The sequence below is a fragment of the Coloeus monedula genome (genome assembly GCF_965178545.1).
Source record: "Coloeus monedula genome assembly, chromosome: 15".
NCBI classification, from domain to species: Eukaryota; Metazoa; Chordata; class Aves; order Passeriformes; family Corvidae; genus Coloeus; species Coloeus monedula.
The window spans coordinates 979,978-1,001,354 of NC_138795.1; the positions used below are offsets into that span (position 1 = coordinate 979,978).

The 21,377-nt window shown below is 52.3% G+C and overlaps 1 protein-coding gene across 3 annotated transcripts in view; it reads right to left on the reverse strand.

Annotated features, from left to right (window-relative positions):
• Positions 1-21,377, reverse strand: part of ARHGAP26 (Rho GTPase activating protein 26) — a 103,051-nt gene that overhangs the window by 10,618 nt on the left and 71,056 nt on the right. For all 3 annotated transcript variants that reach the window (XM_082291210.1, XM_082291209.1, XM_082291211.1), the window contains exons 18-20: positions 18,956-19,115; positions 17,410-17,548; positions 13,002-13,155 (exon numbers count right to left, since the gene is read on the reverse strand). In XM_082291210.1, the coding sequence (XP_082147336.1) occupies positions 13,002-13,155; positions 17,410-17,548; positions 18,956-19,115 (453 nt within the window). The remainder of the gene's footprint in view (positions 1-13,001; positions 13,156-17,409; positions 17,549-18,955; positions 19,116-21,377) is intronic.

A 21,377-nucleotide genomic window follows, 5' to 3' on the forward strand; every position in this document is an offset into this window, starting at 1 on the left:
GCCTAAATGAAATGGGAGGCAGCCTTGGTTTGGGAAGCTCATGGAGCTCAAGCAGTGCTGCAGGTCCTAGCAAAGCCTGGAGCAATGGATGGGCTCGAGGAAGCAACTCCCGGGCAGCACCACCCCAGACCAGACCACCAGCTCTCAGGGCTCCAGTCTGGCAGGGTTCTTCCTCTGCTTGGTACTTTAATGCAAGAAAAATGCTGTTAAACTCTCTGCAGTGTTACTCTCTCAGGAATAATGTTGCTGCATGGTCATTTGGGTGGAAAAAATTACACATTTAGGGAAATAAGCAGCTAAAATGGCCTGTGGTCAGCATCACTTGATCAAACTGGTCCAAAAAAATCTCAAATTCTTCAGCACAGATCTTCCCCACATCTCCATTTACCAGTTCCCCATCTCCATCAGCACAGATTTCAGGATCTTCTTTCCAACAACACGGACATGTCCCTCTGTAATCCTGATGGCACCCAGCACATGGGTTTGTCTTGTCACTTTGCTGCTTGGCTGATTTCCCATGTGTGGGAATATTTCCCTGCTTTAGTCATTTCATAAACCATCTAAAAGCTTTTCCACTTGAGTAAGAGAGAGACCAGGATGAGTTCTGACTCTGGGGAGGAGAGCTGGAGCTGTTGTCCCACATTCCCATTTCCAAGCGCAGACGGATGATGCTCGATGGTGCAGAGGGAGGAGATGACAGGGCTGGTGTGCCACAGAATCCTGGCACGGAGCTCAGAGCCAGCTGTTAATGCTGGAGACAGTGAGGTGGTAAGCAGAGAGTCAGCAGTAGATGAGTTCTCAGCATGAGCAAGCGCTGCAGGCACTGAGGGAAGGAAGCTGCAGGACCAGCCTGGTGCCAGCACAGGTGTGTTCCCCACCAGGTGAGCTCCAGGTGATGGGAGCACCGTGACGCCTTACCAGGGAACAGCATTTCAGTAACAGCTGCACACCTTGTTTGTAATGGAATTACCAGTGTCACCAGCAAGGTACAGACCCACCAGTGACTGCTCTCACACTGGGACAGACAGGGAAATGGAGGCAGCGATGCGTCCACACGAACCAGCCTGGACGGGACACAGAGTCACAGAGTCACAGGACACAGTTCCTGGGGCTGGAAGGGACCTTGAAGCTCATCCAGTGCCACCCCTGCCACGGCCAGGGACACTTTCCACTATCCCAGGCTGCTCCCAGCCCCATCCAACCCGGCCGTGGGCACTGCCAGGGATCCAGGGGCAGCCACAGCTGCTCTGGGCACCCTGTGCCAGGGCCTGCCCACCCTCACAGGTGTGATTTTCTCCCCAAAATCCAATCCACCATTTGCTCAGCAGCTGCATTTTCTGCTCCATTAATACCCCCCTCCCTCTTTCTCTCTGCCCAAAAGGCTCTCAGCAGACTCAAAATCAGACTGGAAGGTTTTATGTTGAACTGACTGCTTTCAAACTGTGTTAAAGCTCTTAATTATTAATAGAAAAGTTGTAATGTGGCAGCAGGGAGCCAAACTGGCAGTTTAGGAGGGAAGTGTTGGTAAATCAGGAGCCAGCATCTTAGTCATGGCTTCTCCATCGTGCCACAGCTTCGAACATGGGGTAATGCTGTAAGGCTGGGTGCATTAGTCACCAACAAATTGTGTTTGCAATTAAGCAGAACTCAACAGCCCTCCAGAAATCTCTCACTCCTCTCTGGCATTCAATGCACTGCTATCTTACATCCCCCAGAAAAGAAAACTCTCCCATCTGCCACCCCAACAACCATATGGGATCCTTGGAAAATGAAGGAAATTAAAGTCCCTGTGGGATCACAGCTCCCAGCTCAGCTGTGGGGGGTTTAGGAGGCTCAAATATTTGAGCTAAACACATCCTGTGCCCCAGGCGGCCCCACGGCGCTGCCGAGCTGGCTCTGCCAGCCACAAGCAGCTAAACCTGAGCTATGTGGCTGAGGGTGACCTCGTTTTGGGAACTCGGAGCTGCAGGGAAGCTGAGGGATATGGAAGGACACTGTCCTTGCTGCCAGCCACCGTCACCTGCTCCAGGGAAGGACAGCCCTGACCCCTGCCCAAGGCTCCAGGGGGACCAGCCCTGCAGCACCCACTGCCCTGGAAGCCTGGCTTTGGGTGCAAAGTGAGGGCATTTGGTCCTTATTCCCTCAGACCAAGCCCTCCTCTGGCTGGCAGAGCTGTTCTGCTGCAGGGAGCCGGGAGGGACGCCCGGATGGTGCAAGGAAGGCGATGGGGGATGCGCCTGCTCTGCCCCACGTGCTCCCAGGGTCCCACAGGAGAAAAGCAGGGCTCTGCCAACACCCAAGGAGGGCACAGATTTTGGGATGGCAGCAGCAACCTCCCCACAGGAGCTGGTACTGCCAGCTCTCCAAAGGGAGAGAAGTTCCTGTCATTTTTTAAGCAGTGTCTTGAAACAAGCAGAACAGCTACTCCCCACCGTAAAAAATTCATTCCTGGCTAAGGAATATTCCCCACATAACTTGACAGGAGGCCACTTCCAGGCTCAGATCCTAACAGAAAACTAAGACAGCTTCTTTGAGCCTCATCAGCACCACGGGCTCAAAGTCTCATTTTTTAGCAGGTAAATCTCCTCCCTGCAGCATGAGGAGCCAACACTGCCCACAGAGGGCACATGCAGGGGGGAAAACAATGGGGATTATTTGGGCCTGAGAAGGTGATTTAAGAATAATGGATGAGTAAAGCCACTGCATAATAATTTTCTGCATTTTCTTGGTTTCCCTGATTTAGTTTTATCCATCTGGCCTCGTGCTGCTTTGCTCTGCAGCATTCTGCAAACATCATTTACGAGAGCTGATCAGAGCATTTCACTGCAAACCCCGAAGACCACAACACTGAAACAATCCAACTTGATCATATATATCAAAAGAAATGCAATGTTTGCTCTGTTCTTTCTTTTTTCATCTTTTTTTTTTCACTTCAAACCACCAGACTTTGCAATAACATTTTTGCCTCAGCAGCTCTAACCCCCAAAACTCTCCTCCGGCAGTCGCACAGCCCCTCCCAGTGCAGCCCAGCTGGGAGGTGTGAGCACAACAACCCTCCCAGTTTACTGGCCCAGCCTCAATTTCTCTCCCTGCCATCAAGCTGGACATGTAGCCTTGGAGAACTCTTCCCAGTAATCAAATACAGCAAAGATTAATACATTCAATTCACTTTTTTTCTGGTTGGGTATTTTTCCACTTCTTATTCCTTGTGCTTTCCCAAATCTCCCTGTGCTGCACCCACTGCTGTGCTGTCCACCCAGCACCTCCAACCCAACCTCCTGCTCAAGCAGGGGCTGTAATGGGCCTTAAAGCCCATCCAGTGCCACCCCTGCCACGGGCAGGGACACCTTCCACTGTCCCAGGCTGCTCCCAGCCCCAATGTCCAACCTGGTCTTGGGCACTGCCAGGGATCCAGGGGCAGCCACAGCTGCTCTGGGCACCCTGTGCCAGGGCCTGCCCACCCTCACAGGGAACAATTCCTGCCCAACATCCCATCTAACCCTGCCCTCTGGCAATGGGAAGCCATTTCCACTCCAGACCCTTATCCCCAGTCCCTCTCCAGCTCTCCTTCAGGCCCTAGGAAGGGCTCTGAGCTCTCCCTGAAGCCTTCTCCTCTCCAGGTGAACCCCCCCAGCTCTCCCAGCCTGGCTCCAGAGCAGAGAGGCTCCAGCCCTCAGAGCGTGTTTGTGGCAAAAGGAAGGGATAAACTTTCCCTGCTCCTCAGGGTTCCCCCAGGGTCTCCAGCGTGAGCCCTGGGCGTTGTTTGGAGCAGGGAGCCATTTCCATGCCTGATCTCCCTTCCCTCGCCCCTCTCCCACCCTCAGCTCAGCAGGGTCTGAAGCCAGAGGGATTTTCCTCAGCTCCACAGGTGACACAGCCGCTGGCACTCATGTTTCCCCACGTGCTGGTGCAGACAACACCAAAAGATGGATCAGTGCTCCATTCTCCCACCGGTTCCCTTCCCACTGCCCAGCCAGGACACCTTCCCTGCAGGAGCCCGCGGATCCCTCGCTCCCAGGCCCGGCGCGGTGCCAGCTCCTGTGCTGCTGACAATGTCCCAGCTTAGCACTGCCCTGCCACCAGTGTCTGCACAGCGGCCTCGGGATTGGGTTACCCCCAGGTGAGGGGAAAGCGGGGGCCTGACAGCTCCAGCTAATTTAGGAGATTAATTAGGCACGAGGATCTCCTTTCAGAGGAGACACGATGTCTTTGTGAGCCAGCAGCCCTGTTCTCCTTGGCCCCTTCAGGGGGAATTGTCAGCCTTCTGCTGGGAAATTGGATCGTGTGGGAGGGGGTGGCCCCTGGGGTGGTCCCCATCTGAACCCTGCTCACGTCCCCTCTGCCGCCCCAGCTCCTTCCAGCACTGGCAGCTGGAGCTGCCAGGCCACGGGGGAGCTTTGGGATGCTTTCAGCACTCCCAGTGCCTGTGTGGTGCGGCTGGAGCCCGGCACTGCCTCAGAAACACTCCCAGAGCTGCCAGAAGACTTTTACAAGGGAGAGTCTGGGCTACATCCCTGGTTTAGAATTTGATCTCCCTGCAGAAAGAGGAACCAAAGAATGCACTCAGCCGTTTCTCTGCTATATTTCATCTGAGGTGACATTTATAGGTGGCAGGAAGACCTAATGTACCATCATTTTGCTTTCAGTGGGCTCAATAAAAGTTTTGGCTGGGCTCACACTTGAGACTCTGCCCAAAGGAAACTCGGACAGCGACTGAGCAGAGGTGCTGGGAGCAGAGCTGGACATGGGGGCTGAGCAGGCTGGGGCAAGCAGAACACCCCAGGACCCCAAAATCCAATGGGGGAAGGCAGGCAGGGGAGGAGAAAGGTAAGAAGAGAAGCCTGGCCAGCAGGATGATGATCCTGAGCTCCACACACCCACTCAGCACACACAGAGTGCCTGTGACCGCCCCAGGAAAGGCTTTGGTGGAGCATCTTTGATTCCTGCATCCATCCCCCCACAGTGACTGGGATGGATTTCAAATCCTGCTCTATTTGAAAGTACAATTTCCATTAGCCAATATTTGTCTGAGGCAGTTTCTTTGAGGAAGATGCTGCTGTGCAGCGATCTCCACACTAATTACAGGAATTAGGAAAGCAATGGAGTGCAAGATCTCTTTTTTTTCCCAAGGCTTTCCAGAAAGCTGCCTCTAAAGCATCATGTGCTGCTGAAGTTTAAGGTGCTTTTTTAGAACTCTTGCAGGGAAATCTAATTTAATTCAGCTTGCGAGAAGCACCCTTAGATGTTCCCAGAGCATCACCCAAATAGAACAGAGCTCTTCAAAGGCAGAAACATCTAAGAAGTCTCCTGAGGGGCAACACTGGGAAAAGCTGTGGCTGGTGGGAGTCAGGCTGCAGGAGCTGCGGGGTGGCCTGGAGTGCGGAGCCTCTGAAGAGGCCATTCATCTGTCCATCTGTCTGTCCATCTGTCCATCCATCTGCAGCCACCCACACGCCCCCAGTGACACCAGCCCCCAGAGCAGCACAGCCATGGCCAGGGCACGGCAGAGGATACAAAGCCACCCCCAACTCTGCTGGGGAAGGAGCGATGGGCGCCTGCCCCCGTTAGCAGAGGGCTCCCAGCCTGAAAAATTACCTTTGTTTTAATGGATGAGCCGGGAGAAAATATTTTGATATATGACCACTGGGTCACATGGGGTTGGCCACAGGGCTGGAGACTTGCTTTATGGGAATATTTGGCTTCATTTTCAAGCTCAATTTGTGGAAAGTTTCTAGACCAAGAGCCAACCGAAAAGTGAAGGAGCTAAAGCTTTGCACAGTTGTTGTGCCAAACTCCAGGGCCCGTGGAGAGCCCACACAGCAGGAAAACAGATCCCACCTCTGCCTCCTGCGAGCCCGAGATGCTGGGGCAGGCAGGATCCCACTGCTGGGGCCTTCTCTGACCCAAACAGCCTGAAATATCCCACCTCAAATGGAAATTTGTCACTTCCCTCTGCCCTCCCCAAACAACCCCTGCTCCTGGGGCCCACAAGCATCGTTCTTTTCCACACATCTTAAAATACCTCATGGAAGGATACAGATGCTTAGAAAATAAATCCTGGATTATTTAAACACAACAAGGGAAGGAATTCATAGAATCACTAAGGTTGGAAAAGACCCCCAAGATCATCAAGTTCAACCTTCTATATGAAATCTGTATATATACATGTGTGTATATATATATATAATTTTTAAGAGCATATGGCTATCAGCAACTAAGCCTCAAGTGTATTTATCTGTGGAGTCTACTGAGTTTGCTGCTTCTGTTTTCCAAGAGCCAGGTTTAAGGATGTTTGCCAGAGCCCTGAATCACTCTGGTTTACAGAGCTTTCTCACCACAGGCATGATCTAGGACTCCCAAGCTAAAACTGCTCTAAAAGAAACAAACACACAGACACCCTCACAACAGTCTGCACCAAAAAAAAATAAATAAGTCATAAGATAGTTTGAATGTTATGTCATCTGGAATCAGCCAAGCAGCAGACTGGAAATTTTAGGAGCTTTTCTCAAGTAAGAGGGCTGGGAGATAGGCGGGTTCTGTTCTAACCTGGCAGCGATCTCTGCTCCTCCTGAGCACGAACCAACCTCCATCTGAGACACGGAAGATGCAAACCCTGAGCAGCCACACGAGGAGGTATCGAGGGCAGATGAAATAATCAAGGATCCTGACCCTGCCTGGAAGGCAACACTTCAAGCAGCAAAAGCACGGGTTGGGGACCCAGGGTTGGGGGCCACCCAGGGCACCTCTTACATAGCTCCGGCCATCCCACCCCGCAGGGACCACAGATTCTGGGTGTAAAGCCCCCTGTCCCAGCCTAGGATCACAGCTGGGAATAGGTCTGCTCCTCTTAAAGAGCAATTTAGATAAGGCTGTTCTGGAGCTGCTCTGATTACAAGATTTTACTTAATCCCCCAAAAATGCCATTTATTGTTTGGCAGCCCATAGATCCGCCCCTCGGGGCTGGCCTTGGCAATTCAAACCCAGATTAGGCAGAAGACCAGAGTTTTGGGGTCTGGGCTGAGCTTTGAGTGGCTGCAGGGAGCAGGATGGAGGGAGATGCTTCCCCCCAGCTCCAGTTTCCAGCTGGGGTTCCCTGCGGTCACCCAAGGGTGCCCAGCACACACGGGGTGCTCAGGGTTCAATGCCCCCAAGGAAGGGCAGCAGGGGACACAGCAGCAGAGGAGGGTCCCCAGGGAGCCCCAGCCCTGCTCTGCTGGCCCCAACACGCCTCTCCCAGCTCTTGGCTTGCTCTGGAGCCGCGGTGGCTCCCGGCCAGGCGGCCACAATGCAGTGGAAGGAAGAAGAAACAGCTTTGTTTTGCCCAAAGCCTCGCAATTAATCAAGTTCCTATTTCCTCGCAGTTCCACGTTCCCCACCCCAAATGCGCCAGGCAGCTCCCAGCCATGGCCGAGTCCCCGCGCCGAGCACAGGGTTTGCTCTGGAATTTCATGTGAACAGAGAAACAGAAAATGAAATTAAAGTGAAATAGAAACGTCTTCGCTACAGTGAGAACCACTGAGGGCACTGGGAGTCCAGTGCAACATGGAGCCTCTGGAGCAGGCTGGCAGCCCCATCCCTGCCAGCACCATCCCCTGGGACCTCCTCCTGGGCACCAGCTCTGCCACCCAGAAGGAACACATGGAATCCTGGAGTCATTTAGGCTGGAAATGACCTCCAAGATTATCAAGTCCAAGCTGTGCCCGATCCCCATCTTGTCCCCAGCCCAGAGCACTGAGTGCCACATCTTGGCCCTCCTTTGACACCTCCAGGGATGGGGACTCCAAACCTCCCTGGGCAGCTCCTTCCCATGCCTGACCACCCTTTCCAGGAAGAAATTCCTCCTGATTTGGACTCCTCTGAGAACAAGTCACTGTTCTTGTAGTGACACACAGCAAAACAAAACACCAGTGCATTTTCCTGGCCTTTTTCCAAATTAAAGTGGGGCTGAATATCAGGGTGTGAGGAGAGTGGGTGAGAATCCAGGTTCCACAGGGACAGGAGCACTTGATTTATGAGCAGATGTCTTAAACAGAAGTCCCAGAGATGCCATTTCAAAGGGACATTCCCAAGGTGGCTGCCGGGAAGGCAGGATGAGGGTGGGACCCGCTCCTGCGCCTCTAATTGCCATTATTCTTCAGGAATATAAACAACAGCAGCCACCGAGCACAGAGCCATGAAAGCTCAGCAGAACCAGGGTCTGGGAGCACAGGGAGAGGAACTGGAGGTCAGGCAGGTTAAGGACTCATTTCTGGCTCACCACAGCCCCTCTGGATGAGGAGAGATGGGCAGGCACAGTACAGCAGGCACAGCCTGGTCTGTCCTGCAGCTCTGTCCAGCTCCCCTGGACAGGAACCAGCAGCATTTAAAGGTCTGCTTGCTTCACCTCACATGCTTTTGCTTTCATGAGTCCCAGCTGATAACTGTCGAAGCTCTGCATTTTTAAGAGACCATTTTTCCAAAAACATCCTACCCTCTCCTGTTTGAACCATTGCCTCATCCCTGGAAGTGTCCATGGCCAGGATGGACGGGGCTTGAAGCAGCCTGGGCTAGTGGAAGGTGTCCCTGCCCATGGGATGGAGAAGCTTTAAGGTCATTCCAAACCAAAGCAGTCTGTGGTTCCATGATTCTGGGATGCTGCACTTGGATTTGGGATGGTGAGGGCCTTCAGAGCAGAGCACAGGGATGGAGCAATGGGAGGAAGGTGCAGCATCACCCCAGTCCCACAGCTCTGGTGTGCTGTCCCCTGCCCCTCTGCCCCACAGCTCCCTCCCAGTCACTCGGAGAAGTCCCTGATGGAGACTGTTTTGCAAATTCAGTAATATTTGAAATTTCTCTCATTTTCAGGCATGGAAAGAGGAATGTTCAGTTTTAACTGGGATGTCTAATGAAGATTTATTCCAGTCCTGCAAATCAAAAGCATGTGGAAATAACCACTCTTCCTTGGAGTAACTGGGTTATTTTTTCATGACCACTAGACCTTAGATCTGCTCCTCATTTCTTTCCATACCCACAGAGGGCAAGAAATAGCCATACTTGGTCAGTGAGAAAATGAAATTAAATGCAAATAGACATGTACTGACTAAATACAAGTTTCCCAAGGTTATTATTTCCCTAAATGCCAAGTCCCCAGGGTGAAGGAGGAGCAGCATCAGCCTGGGCCAGGGCTGGCAGTGTAGGGGCTCAGCCTGGCCCATGGCCCCCATGCCACCAGTACCCTGAGCTTGAGGGTGAGGATGGGCGCCAGCACTGGGAACACTGACAGGCCTGGAGGCACGGATGGACATGGGAAGGGTGTTAAACTGGTTTATCTCCTTGGCTGGAACCACCCAGTGCCACCCCTGCCCTGGGCAGGGACACCTTCCACTGTCCCAGGCTGCTCCAAGCCCCAATGTCCAGCCTGGCCTTGGGCACTGCCAGGGATCCAGGGGCAGCCACAGCTGCTCTGGGCACCCTGTGCCAGGGCCTCCCCACCCTCACAGAGAGCAATTCCTTCCCAATATCCCATCTAACCCTCCCCTATCAGTATGAAGCCATTCCCTTGTCCTTCCCCTACCTCAGCTGAAGTACACATCTCTGCTGGAAACGCACTGCTTTCTGCTTCGTGCTTGGCCACGTTTTCTAAGGAAGATGCTTTCTACAAGGGCAGGATAAAGACACTCAACAGGATACAGAAACCAGTGGGACATAGAAACCTGGTGGGACACAGAAATCTAACACTGCTTTGGACACAAATCCCTGCCCACAGTTTGGTGGTCCCAGTCCCCGGGCGGCTGCAGCTGCAGTGACAGCTCCTGGCACGGGACAGCAGTCCCGCTGACTCACCCAGCACAACTCCTGCCCAGAGCAGTTTTTCCATAAAAATAAACCCAGCCCTAATAAATAAATGCATTCCCATCGTAAAAGCCCGATTGGTGGCTGGGAAGGAAGAGCCTGAGCCTTGCAGCAAAACAATTTCCCTCTGGATTGGAGACTTTGGACTGTGCTCCAGAGAAAGCACGTCAGAAGGAGCCCATTTCCCTGGGGAGGGGGACAGGGGGACCAGCACTGAGGTGGAAGGACCTGAGCCCCAGCACAGCCACTGCTGTAACAGAGGCTGGGAAGAAGCGACGCTCGCTCACAAGGGGGATTTAGGAATTGGCGCAGCTCCCAGCAGAGCAGACCTGGGGGATACACGAGCATTTAGCAGGGAGCCAAGGGCTTTTGTAAACAGAAGCTCAAACAAACATCTCTCATTTCACAGATGGTGCTCACAATTTACAGCTGGCACATTTAAAAGCCACCTTGGACACATTGGTGCTCACGGCCACAAAGGGGACACAAGAAACGCCCCAGGCCTGCAGGCCTCAACATTGGCACTCCAAGGAGCCTCCCGCTGACATCCCCAGGAGTAATTTCCACAGGAATATCAGTAGGACTCTTTAGTAGGAATGAAGAAGGTCAGAATGACCCAACTCCTTTCCCTGCAGCTTCCCAGTTTGGGTGAGTACAGGCTCCCAGCTCAGCAGCCATTGCGCTCATGGGGGCTGCCAGGAAAGTCAGCTCCTCCTGAACAGCTCCCCAGAACCACGGCCCTGGTCCAAAGCTAAAAATTGCAGGAAATTGTGAAGAGCACAAGAAAAAACTCCAAAGTCCTGACCAGTAGAGGATTTGAAGGAGTGCAAACCCCAAGGCACCTCCAGACCCTCCCCATGGCCACAGATCCTAATTGTGGGCCCGGTAATTCCAGGGGAGCAGCAGAACCCCTGGCAGGGCAGCACCAGATGCCCCAGCCCGGGGCAGAGTGCGTGGCTGCCCGAGGCTGCCTGCAAAGCCCACACTGCTCAGCTGCCTGGACAAACAGAAGTGCCTTTATGGAGACACGATTCGGGCAGCCCTGCGGAGCGGCCGGGACGGAGCCGCCGGACACTGGCACCATTCAGACACCCTGCCCCGACCCAGCCCGCAGCCACAGGGCACGGCTGGGGACAGACCCGCTCCTGGCAGCCCTCCTCACCCTCACCACTGCAAACCCCATTCCCACCGAGAGCAGAACCCCACGGAGCTCTCAAAATCACTGGCACAGCCCCTGCTCCTGGGCTAGCAGAGGGAGTGACATCCATACACACTTAGTCAGAATAAAATCAAGTCAGATGCTTCATTTCTGAGTGGAAGATTGCATTAAAGACAATTGATTTAAATACTTGGGGTCACAGAGAATATTTGCCCTGTGGTATTAGCCCCCTTAGGATCCATATTTCAACCTTTAGCTCAACACAGACCAAATGTATGTTCCTGCATGTGCAGAAATTACCCCAGAATCCCTGGACTTGTGGAAAAGCACCAAATGCCACCAGCACTGTCAGAGCCACGAGCTGCCAGTGCTGGCCTGCTCAGCCCTGTTTCACATCACAGAACTAAGGGCTCCTGAACTGGCACAAGCACCTGGTTCAGTGCCAGCCTGCTCACCTAATCCCTCAGGAACAGCATGGTGCCTCCGCTCCCCAGAGCCTCACACAGCTTGAACTGAGTTATTCTGCTGAATTTCTTTATAACTTCTGTTAAGAAAGAAATCATTAGGAAGAGGTAACTCTCAGAATCTGAAAAACTGTGAATTTGGCAATCAATCCCTGTAAGGTCCCAGCAAGATCCAGGCTTACAAACCTCATTCTGTGATAAGCCACACCATTTTTTCCCCCTTGAATGATAAACTAAAGCCATCCTGTTGGGGGAATGGGATGTGCCTGACTCCAGAGCTTCAACCAGGCATGAGAGAGAGGCATCTTTACTCTGTATGTACCATATGTAAAGCACAGCCTTGATTTGGAGGTGTCCTACCTTTGGGTGGTCTGTCCTGCCCCCACGGCACCCCTGGCAGGGGCTGGGCCTCCGAACCCTGCTCCTGGGCATGCTGGAGAAGCCACTGTGGTGCTGGTGCAGCTCAGGGTTTGGTGGCAGAAGGATGATGATGGAAGCAGAGCAGATGGTGAAGCTGGATGAAACCTGTGTCTGTTCCGCACTTACCTTCCTGCCTGCGAGAGCCTGGCAGGGCCTGGAGCCGTCCCACACTCTGCAGTGAGAGCTGCACCCCAGACCCCAAACCCAACCCAGCCAAGGCAGCAGCAACAGTGTCACCATGTCCACAGCACCTGCCCTGGCACCTGGCCCTGGCCATGCTGAGCTCCCAGGGGCACCCAGCTACACCAGGAATGGCCCTGGCTGCCCTCAGGGCATGGGGGTGCTTCGGGTGAGTGGGAACTGGAAGTGTCGGGCCACGGGAGGACCGGAGGGGTGGAAGGACGGGGTCCCTGCGCTGGGAGGGCCGCGCAGCCAGCGGTGCCGTGAGGGGAGCAGAGCTCCTGCTGCCCATCCGCAGGGATGCACAGGGCGTGCCCAGCAGCGCCGGGGGAACGGGCTTCACCTCCTGGAGATCCGAGCAGATCTTCACATGGCCGGGAGGGGAGGTTCTGTGGGAAAATGCTGCAGGGCCTGGCAGGAAGGAAATTCCCCCAGCGGAGCCGCCATCGCGCGAGGGCTCCGCTGTGGCAAGTTCAGGGACTTCATAAATAACTGGGCCGTCCCCAGGGAGGCATTGCTAAGGTCACTATTTTTTCCCTTGAACTTTCCAGATGAAGGAAGCAATAGCAGAAGCAACAGCACAGATTTGGCCGCAGATCAACTGTACTGACAACAGTCACAGGATTGAACTCAGAAGAAAAGTCCTTTGTGTGTGTTGGAGTTATCACCAGATGGGCCGGGCAGCACTGGGGAGTTCTGCTCAAAAATATTCCACATGGGCAAAACCATCAGAGCTGGAACCGATGGCAGATGTAACCCACAATAACTAACTGCACTGCTTAGGCCAAGTTAAAAATGCAGGGCACGTGTTTGTGTTCGGTGCCCATTAAAAATTAAAATGTTAAATTGTATTCTTCAGCAAACTGCTGAGATTGAGAATAAGAGACAACTCTGATTAAAGATTAAGGATGGAGAGTCTATAAAACACTAATTATCACTGTACTTACAGGGAATTTGGCCTGTTGGGCTTAATTACTTCTAGTTCAAGATCACTCGAGTTCAGGCTGGGCTGGGGAGCACTGTTGGAGTTGAGGAAGCTGTTTACGTTTGAAGAGATGACGGATTCCAGGCTGGAGTTGATGATGCTGTTCCTGTTCTCCTCTAGAAAACATCAAAACCCAAGAATCATCAGCTGCCACTGCAGACAAAGTGAAGAGCAAATGGCTACAAAGGCATCGAGGGTTCCCAGGAAATCCTGTCCCAGTGCAAACAGGGACATCTCCCCAGAGCTCAGTTAGTTACAGACACATTATACATGACACCACAAGAAATACCAGGTATTCTTTGGCTCTTTTGGGTTTAAGATGCAACTACATTTAAATGAACACCATTTTTAGCAGCAAAATACACACTTTTCTCAAGGTATTAATATTTTACATCCCCAAAGGCACCCAAAATGCCACAACCTGAAAGAAATTGAAATGTAAACTACATATGGGAATGGATTTGTGTGACTGAAATCAGCTCCGAAGGGACCAAGTGTTTGGGTGACAGAGCAGGACAACACCTTAGGTCAGGAACAGGGAAGATCACCCAGTTAAAGGTGCTTCAGCCTTGTATTTGACACCAACTACTGTCTCTCTTTCCTGACCAGGTCTAAAGGGGAAGGAAAATGGGTCTCTGCTCCATTTTGGCTCAGCTCTTCCGAAATGCGGAGCAGCGGCGGAGCAGAAGTTTTCCTTTGGATCTGATGCGGAATGGGATGTGCTGGGCATCCCCCAGTGCTGGGGAAGTGCTGCCATTGCTCTGCTGACGGCCAGAGCTTCTCAGAGATCCCTGCTTCCCTCCAGCACGTGTGTTGAGAGATTTCCCCATTGTTTGTGTAACTTCAGCATGGAGCACTGACAATGTTGTGCATCTCAAAGAGCCACCACAGCACGGGCCCCCTCCTCAGCTCTGCTCGGGTCACCCACAACCCCATTAACTCATTTCCAGGAGACGCCTTTGCCACGGGAGCAGTAATTGCAGTTGTGAGAAGCAATTAGCAACACTGATGGCACGAGAGCAGCCCCAGGCAGAAAGTGGCTGCTACTGGGATGTGGCTTTCCTGAAAGACAGGCACCAGCTGGAAAACACAGAGTCCTACTTCAATGATACATCTTTCCAAAATTATTTTTCCAGTGTTCAATAACATGGTCAAACTACAACCCCAAAGCATGTAGTGGTAGAGTCCTTCCTCTCAATCCCTTTAAATTCCACCTCTTTTTGAGTGAGGTGAATGCACGATATTAATTTGTATCCTGTGCACATTTAAAGGGGGGGTAAAAGAGTGCAAGAGGAACTGCTGGGTTGTGTGAAAGGTTAATCCTGAGCACACAGCAGAAAGGAACTGCCTGTAAAACAGCCTAGCAGGAGGGCTGTCTTGGGGTGTAGGGGCAGCTCTGCCACCACACCAAAGGGAAAAGCCACAGTAGCCAAAGGATTGTGGATGCCCAGAGCAGAGTCCACCGCTCCTTGTCCTGCTCCTTCTCTGGAGCTGCTGCATTTCCCAGGTACCTGGACAGCATCAGCACTTACAGGGCAGCAGGACAGGGCTTGGTTTAGCTCAGGTTGAGCTTATCTTCCAGAGATGAGCCAAAGCCAGGGATGTGTGATGTTGATACACATCAACATGTTCCTGAAATTGGATTTCATTAATCTTGATCTGCAATAAGCCACCATGGGAACAAGCAACACAGACATTTCTCTGTCCCCACTCTGCAAAAGTTGAACCCTCTGGGCTCAGAGGGCACCAGCACCTTGTGATGAAAAAGGTGATCCATGCAAAAGACAAAGAGGAAGAAGTGAAGAAAAGCAGAGCGCTGACCTCCACAAACACTGACAGGCAGATGTGGGAGCCAGCAGATGAAATAAGAGAAAAATTAAGCTAAGGACCTAAAAGCCCCAAATCTCTCTGGTTTTGTGTCTGCCAGAGCAGGTTTTAGGCAGCCCATGACAGACCACCTATACCCAGCTGGCCAAGCCCAGGGACTGCCTGTGCTGAGCCCGGCCAGCCCTGAGGAGCTGACCTGAGCCCCCGGAGTGTGGACTGACACTAGCTTATTATTTGCAAACATCTTCTGCCCAAGGCTGAAGGCTGGGAATAAGCTCCATAAGCTGGGCAGATCAGTGTGGATTGTCCCTGTAATCTCCACAGCAGCCACCAGCCAACAGCCACAGACCGGGAAGTGCCTCAGCTGAAGGGGAAGGGAGATGAATGGCAGAATCTGAAACTCTTATTTCCTCCTTTTTATTTTTTTTTTTTTACTTTATTTCCTCCTTTTTAAAAGGCTGGAACTGTACTTTGCTTCATGCTTTTGAAAGCTTCTGTGAAGGATTCTTTGCTGGAAGATTTAATTTGGTCTGACAGCTCCAAGAGCAGAGCTGCCCATCAGCTCAAGGGCATTTCCAGCATGCAAAGGGCAGAAAAGCCTTTCACCCCTTACCCAAACTTTGTATCTTTAGTGGGAAGTCAGGCAGGCAGAGCCACTGGAGCCTCAGCAGCACCCTTCTCTCCAGGAAAGCCACACCGTGCTGGGGCAGGGCCCTGCCTGATAGCTGATCCAGGGCGCTTTGGTGACAGTGACCCCAGGGACCAGAGAGGGGATGACAAGAGAACTGATAAGGAACAAAATGGTGTTTGCTGTGTTGGTGCCACTTGTGTCACAACAGCCACTCCCTGGGTCAGATGTGGATGAAAATGTAAATGTTTAACAACAAAATAATCACTATAATCATAGATTAATCACAATTATCTAATCTGCTCCCTGTCTGTTGAACACAACAATTTTTGACTTACACACAGCTTGGTGTGATGAATGCTAGCTAAAATATCAGAAAGGTATTGGACTTTGATGAACAGATTTCAAGTGATGGAAAATCCACTGTCACTCCTTTTTATGTCAAACTGCTCCCAGTCTTAAAAAATGTGCACCCTGCTCCCATTTTGAACATTTCTAGCTTCAATTTCAACTTTCAATTTCACAACTGGGCTTGAGCTGCTGCCTAAGCCCTTGTGCTTCACCCTGACCTAGAGCCTTGGTCTGTCTCCAGACCGGTAAGAAAGGAAAGCAAAGGAAGAAGAAAAGAAGAAGAGAGGAAACCTCACATATTTCTCAAGTGATGTGCAGCAGGGAAGGCAAACACTGAATAAAACAGTGGTGGCTTCCCAAAGACACAGGAGGTTATAGACTGTCAGCAGGAAAACTTAGAAAATGTTGCTTCACATGGGAATAAATAAATGCAGAAATAAAGAAATGAGCTCAGCTCCTCTCCCAGGCACGGGGAGGATGGCACACGGAGGCTCCAGCAGCCCGGCGAGCCTGGAGGCTGACAAGCCACTGAGTAGTTAGCAGCAAATAAATTACTGGGGCTGAAAGTTTTCAAAAGCAGCATTTGATATTTGAGGCTTCACTGAGAGTCATCCCACACCATTTCCAGAGCACGCTCTGGGGCCATCACTGCTTCCTCAAACCCACGCAGATCTCTCCTACACCCTCTGAAAGGAGAGTGCCTGGTAATTAACAGTAACTTAATCAGACAAACCCACATGTTTTGGGAGTCAGCAAAGTCCACAGCGACCACTCTGTCCACTCTGTCTGGGGAGCTGGCTATCCCCAACCTCCCCTGCTCCACTTGTGCTTGTCCTCCTCACCAGGAGACTCCTGCTTTTCTACCAAACTGGGAGAGCTCCCTGCGTGCAGCTGGCTGGCTCCAGGAGCACAGGGGCAGGAAGAACCAGAGAGCTGGGAACTGGCTTTACTCTGTAACATGAAACAACAGCCTGCGCAGACACATTTCTGCCACCCCATGAGCAGGGCTGGGGCCTTGGCTCCTTCACCCAAATATCTGGAGCATCAATTAGTGACAGAAATGGAAAGATGAGCTCCAACATTTTTAAACTGCCATGGTGCATAATCCTCAGGAAAATGCCGAACCTCCTGGCTGAGTTTTCCTGTCTGTAAAAGGCAAAGTGCCTGAGGGCATCCCGAAAGGGCCACCCTGAGGGGACGCCGGCGGGTGGCCTCCCTTGCCACAGGTGTGGCACCCTGGCCCGGCAGCTGATGGCAGCGATGACGGCTCCCAGAACATGAGAAGGGGACAGAGAAGGGGACACACAGGGGCCCATCAGGTGGGGAGGGGAAAGCAACACTTTAACCCGTGCTGAGGCAGCCTCATGTAGAGCCCTGGTTAAGGGCTTGGATGCCAGGAGAGATTCCACTCCCCACCAACACAACAGCGGAGGAAACCGAAGCCTGACCCTGTTATGGAATCACCCCTTTCACTGACAGCAGGAAAACTGCACGGGAATGGCATGGAAATGACAGTCTGTTAGGCATGATTAGGGCAAAGCTGGAGGGCTGGGAGGGCACTCACGCTTCTCGTTGGGCTGGGCCGTGTGGAAGAGCGTCAGCGGCCGCTCGCTGCACGAGGGAGGCTTCGACTCCGTGCTCTTCTTGCGGGATAACAGCAGCTGCGAGTTTGATGCCGGAGCCTCTGGCACCGTGTTAAATATCTGTTAAAAATAATAAACAAGTTGTTCTTTGGCATCACCCTGTGGAACAGGACAGCTGCCCACCTGCCTGGGCTGCACTGCTGCACAGCACAGCCTCTGAGGAAGACATGCACTCAACAGGGCAACGTTTTGGGTACAGATTCCTAAATTCCACATTCCCACTCTGTCTGCACTCCTCTATTTTTCACCCAAGATGCACACTGCAAGCTGTGAAGAACCCTGTCACTCTAGCACTCTGCTGACTTTTGGGGGTGCAGGTGATGATGAGCAGCCCAGATGGACCAACCAGTGTCCCCCCTGTGCCCCCCCTGTGACCCCGGCGCCCGCGCTCCCATGGCTGCAGACCAGCTTGGGAAAGTCTTTGCAACTTCCAGCCACAGCTGTCAGAAAACTGAGTAACCACATTTTTCTCAAGAGGATGAAATTTTAAAACCACACAAACCCAAAGAGCAGCAGCCTTGTTGGTTGCTGATATTTGGTTATGTATTGTTCTTCTTCTGGACCTCCGGGCTCAGACAAGGGCAGTGATCCCTCCAGACCAGCTCTCTCAAGGTCTCCCTCCATTGCTAGAGTCCACTAAACCCAACCCTCAGTGTCTTTCCTGCTCTACCTGCCCCTGCCAGACAGACAATTGGCATGGCCAGGCTTTCCCAATAGGAAAAGCACATGCTGGCACAGCTCTCTGCTGAAGAAATAACTGGATGTGGACTTAGAGCTGTGATGCCACCCCGGTCAGGGCAAGTCAGGGCAAGATGGTTTCTACTTCTGCCTTCACTGCCCAAATGCACAAATTCATTACTCCTTTCCAACCAAATCCAGACTAACAAAAGATCCTAATCAGAGAACTGGCTGAATTTAGAAGAAAATGGTATTTTTTAGCACATGCAGCCAGGGAGGGACAGCCAGGACCATGGCCCCACCAGGCCACCACTGCTCCACTGACAGACCACAACATCCATGGCCAACAAATACAAATGCATCAGGATTCAGATCAACGTTGTGGATAAAGCCAGTACTTGGATAAACCCAGATTTAATCAGCCAAGCAGGAGCCAGCTGAGGTGTGCATCTCACACTGGTTTTGTTTAGTGCTCATCTCTCTTGAAACCAAGGACAAATTCCCATTTAACAGTGGGAAGGGGGTAGAAAAGGAATTTCTCTGATGGAGACTCAGCCATGCTGACTCACACTGCGATGACCATAAACAAGGCTGGCTACCAGCAGCACTGGTTACACAACTACAGCCCAAGAACGAGATGCCAGCTGCCCCCTCCCCGGCACAGCCCCACCGTGGTGCCACTGGCCATGGGGAGAGAGTGGGGCCTGGGAGAGGGGGCTGCCATGGGCAAAGAGAGACCAATTCCTTTCCATAAACTACTGGCATGAAAGAAGCAAGGGAAGCCATTACCTTCTCATGGTTTTCTATTAAAATTTCAATCACAATGTTCTGGAATTTGATGTCCATAATGGCAGCGACTGTTTCCTCTTGAGGTCGAAGCAGTGTTGGCCCAAACACCACACCCAGATTAGCAACAGTCATCAGGTTCTGCTTGTGATTATCTGCAACTCTGGGAAAAAAAAGAGAAAGAAAATGAAGTAGGTGATGGAAGTAATCCACAGGGAACCCCCTCCCTGCCTCGTGGCTGGCACAAGGATTACAACGCCGTTTACATTTTTCACGCTCCTGGTGAGCTCCTTGAAGGCTTAGCCATGTGGAAAAGTACAAATTTAACTGTTGTGTTCCTGGAGACCTTTCAGCCTCCATGAATTGACTAATCCCATAAAACCTCAACCCCACGCCAGCCACTGGGCTTCATGCTGCAAACCACTCCCAGGAAAACATCTTGAATCATTAATGCTTAAAACCCTTCTGAAAACAAATTGTTGGACCTCTGACACACGCTGCTCTCCAACTCAATGAGTGACCTCATATGTTCCAAAGGCCAATTCCTTCCCAGCCATTCCAGCACCAGAGGTCAGTCCCATCCAGCCCAGCCAGGCTAGCTGGGAGGTCAAGATGGGGCTTTGTCCCCAGATCCCTGTGCCCCACGTGTTCCCTTCTCTGTGGCACGGTGAACCCCCCAAGATGGGGACCCAGGGACACAGGGACATCTGAGCCTTCCTCCTTGCCCCCTCCATCTCTTCTTGTTCTCAAGGTGGCAAAGACCAGCTCAGCAAAGTGAAGCAGCACACACTGAGCATGTGGCACCCTGGTTATGGTGTTTGAGGGGTTACCCTGGAGCAGCTCCAGCTGGCACCTGGTCTTAGACATGCAAAGCCCCAGCAGCCCTAATGGGACGTGCCCTCTGCTCTGCCTCACCCCACGGGGACACTGCAACAGGGACACAGCCAGGCACCCCTCGGCCACGTCGGGCTGCCGGTGCCCGGCTGCTCCAGGCAAACGCCAGGCTGGAGCCCGCACGGAGCTTGCCCTGGATGCTGCTGCTGAGTCACACGGGGACACGTGTGTGGCCGGGCCCTGCGGTGCAGCCCTGCGGCCCCAGCTCCGGAGTTTTTCTTGTGGTTTGCTCCTGACCTCTTCAACCAGGAAATGTGGTGGCTTCAGGCCGTGTGCTCACACTGCTGTAGCCTGAGGTGGTTTTAGTGTCTTTTCCTTCACGTTCTCTACTGTTTCTCTGGACAAATGCAGCAGGCCAGCACAGAGTGAGGCTCCCACTCACTTGCTGGACTGACCCTAAAATTTATTGCTGTGAGTTTCTGCTATTGATTCTGGGGCCAAAACAGTCGTGTGCAAGCTCAGCATATTTCAGCACACTGTAAGCCCAGGATGGTTTAAAAGAAAAGATGCTTTCCATCCTTTTTCATCCAAATCTCACCTGAACCAGCAAAGAGCTCATCCCTCTATCAGCTCCTAAGGCAGCAGACAGGAGCCTCATCACAAGGGGGGCTCAGGGACTCAGGGCTGCTGGTTTAGCTCCCCCAACAGCAACTTCAGCCCTACTCACTGCCAAGCAAGAAGCCACATCCTGGTGCATGTTACATCCCTGGGGAACAGGCAGAGCTGTCCCCTCCACCGAGTCTGCGCTTGGGATCCAACCTCAGAGTGGGGAGGTCCTGGCCAAAGCCCTCGGGAGCTGGTGGGACCTCCCTCTTACCCGTAACTCCCCCCACTGCCAGGAAGCTCTGAATATTTGATCACCAGCCTGCGGGAAATCTCCGGTGTCAGTAAACGGCTGGGGGAGACGGGCTCCAGCACAGCCCTGCCAGAGGTGACGTGCTGCCCACACTGCCACCTGGCCAGGCTGGCCATCCCCATCCCCACCCCTGGGCAGGCACGGAGCCTCTTCCCATCACCATCCCCCATCCTCATCCTCACCACAGCCAAGAGCTTGCCAAGCTGCTCATGGCCACGCCAGCACTGCCGAGCTGGGAGGGGAAACAAACTCTCCTTAGGAAGTCACAACCTCAGGGAGCAGCAAGAAAGGCAGAAGAAGTCCAATAAGAACCATTATATACTATACAATACTTATATGGGGATTCAAACCTTCCCCCCACTCCCATCCACATCACTCACAAATCCCAATGACATTTTTGCATTGCAAAACTGCATTTCAGACACACGTTCACGTACTCCTAACTGGATATGGAAAAACGCAGCTGCAGTTCAAATGGCTTTGAAAAGCACTAATAAAATAATAATTTTAATGATCTTCTGTGGTTAGTAAAACAACGTTCATTTATAAAAAAACAACTGAATTGATCTAAGTCGCACAAAATTAGGTGCCTCCATTTCTCATTACCGTTACCATGTCCTACATCACTAATAAATTGCACTGTCACCAGCTCATTACAGTGAGGCAGCTGAGCGT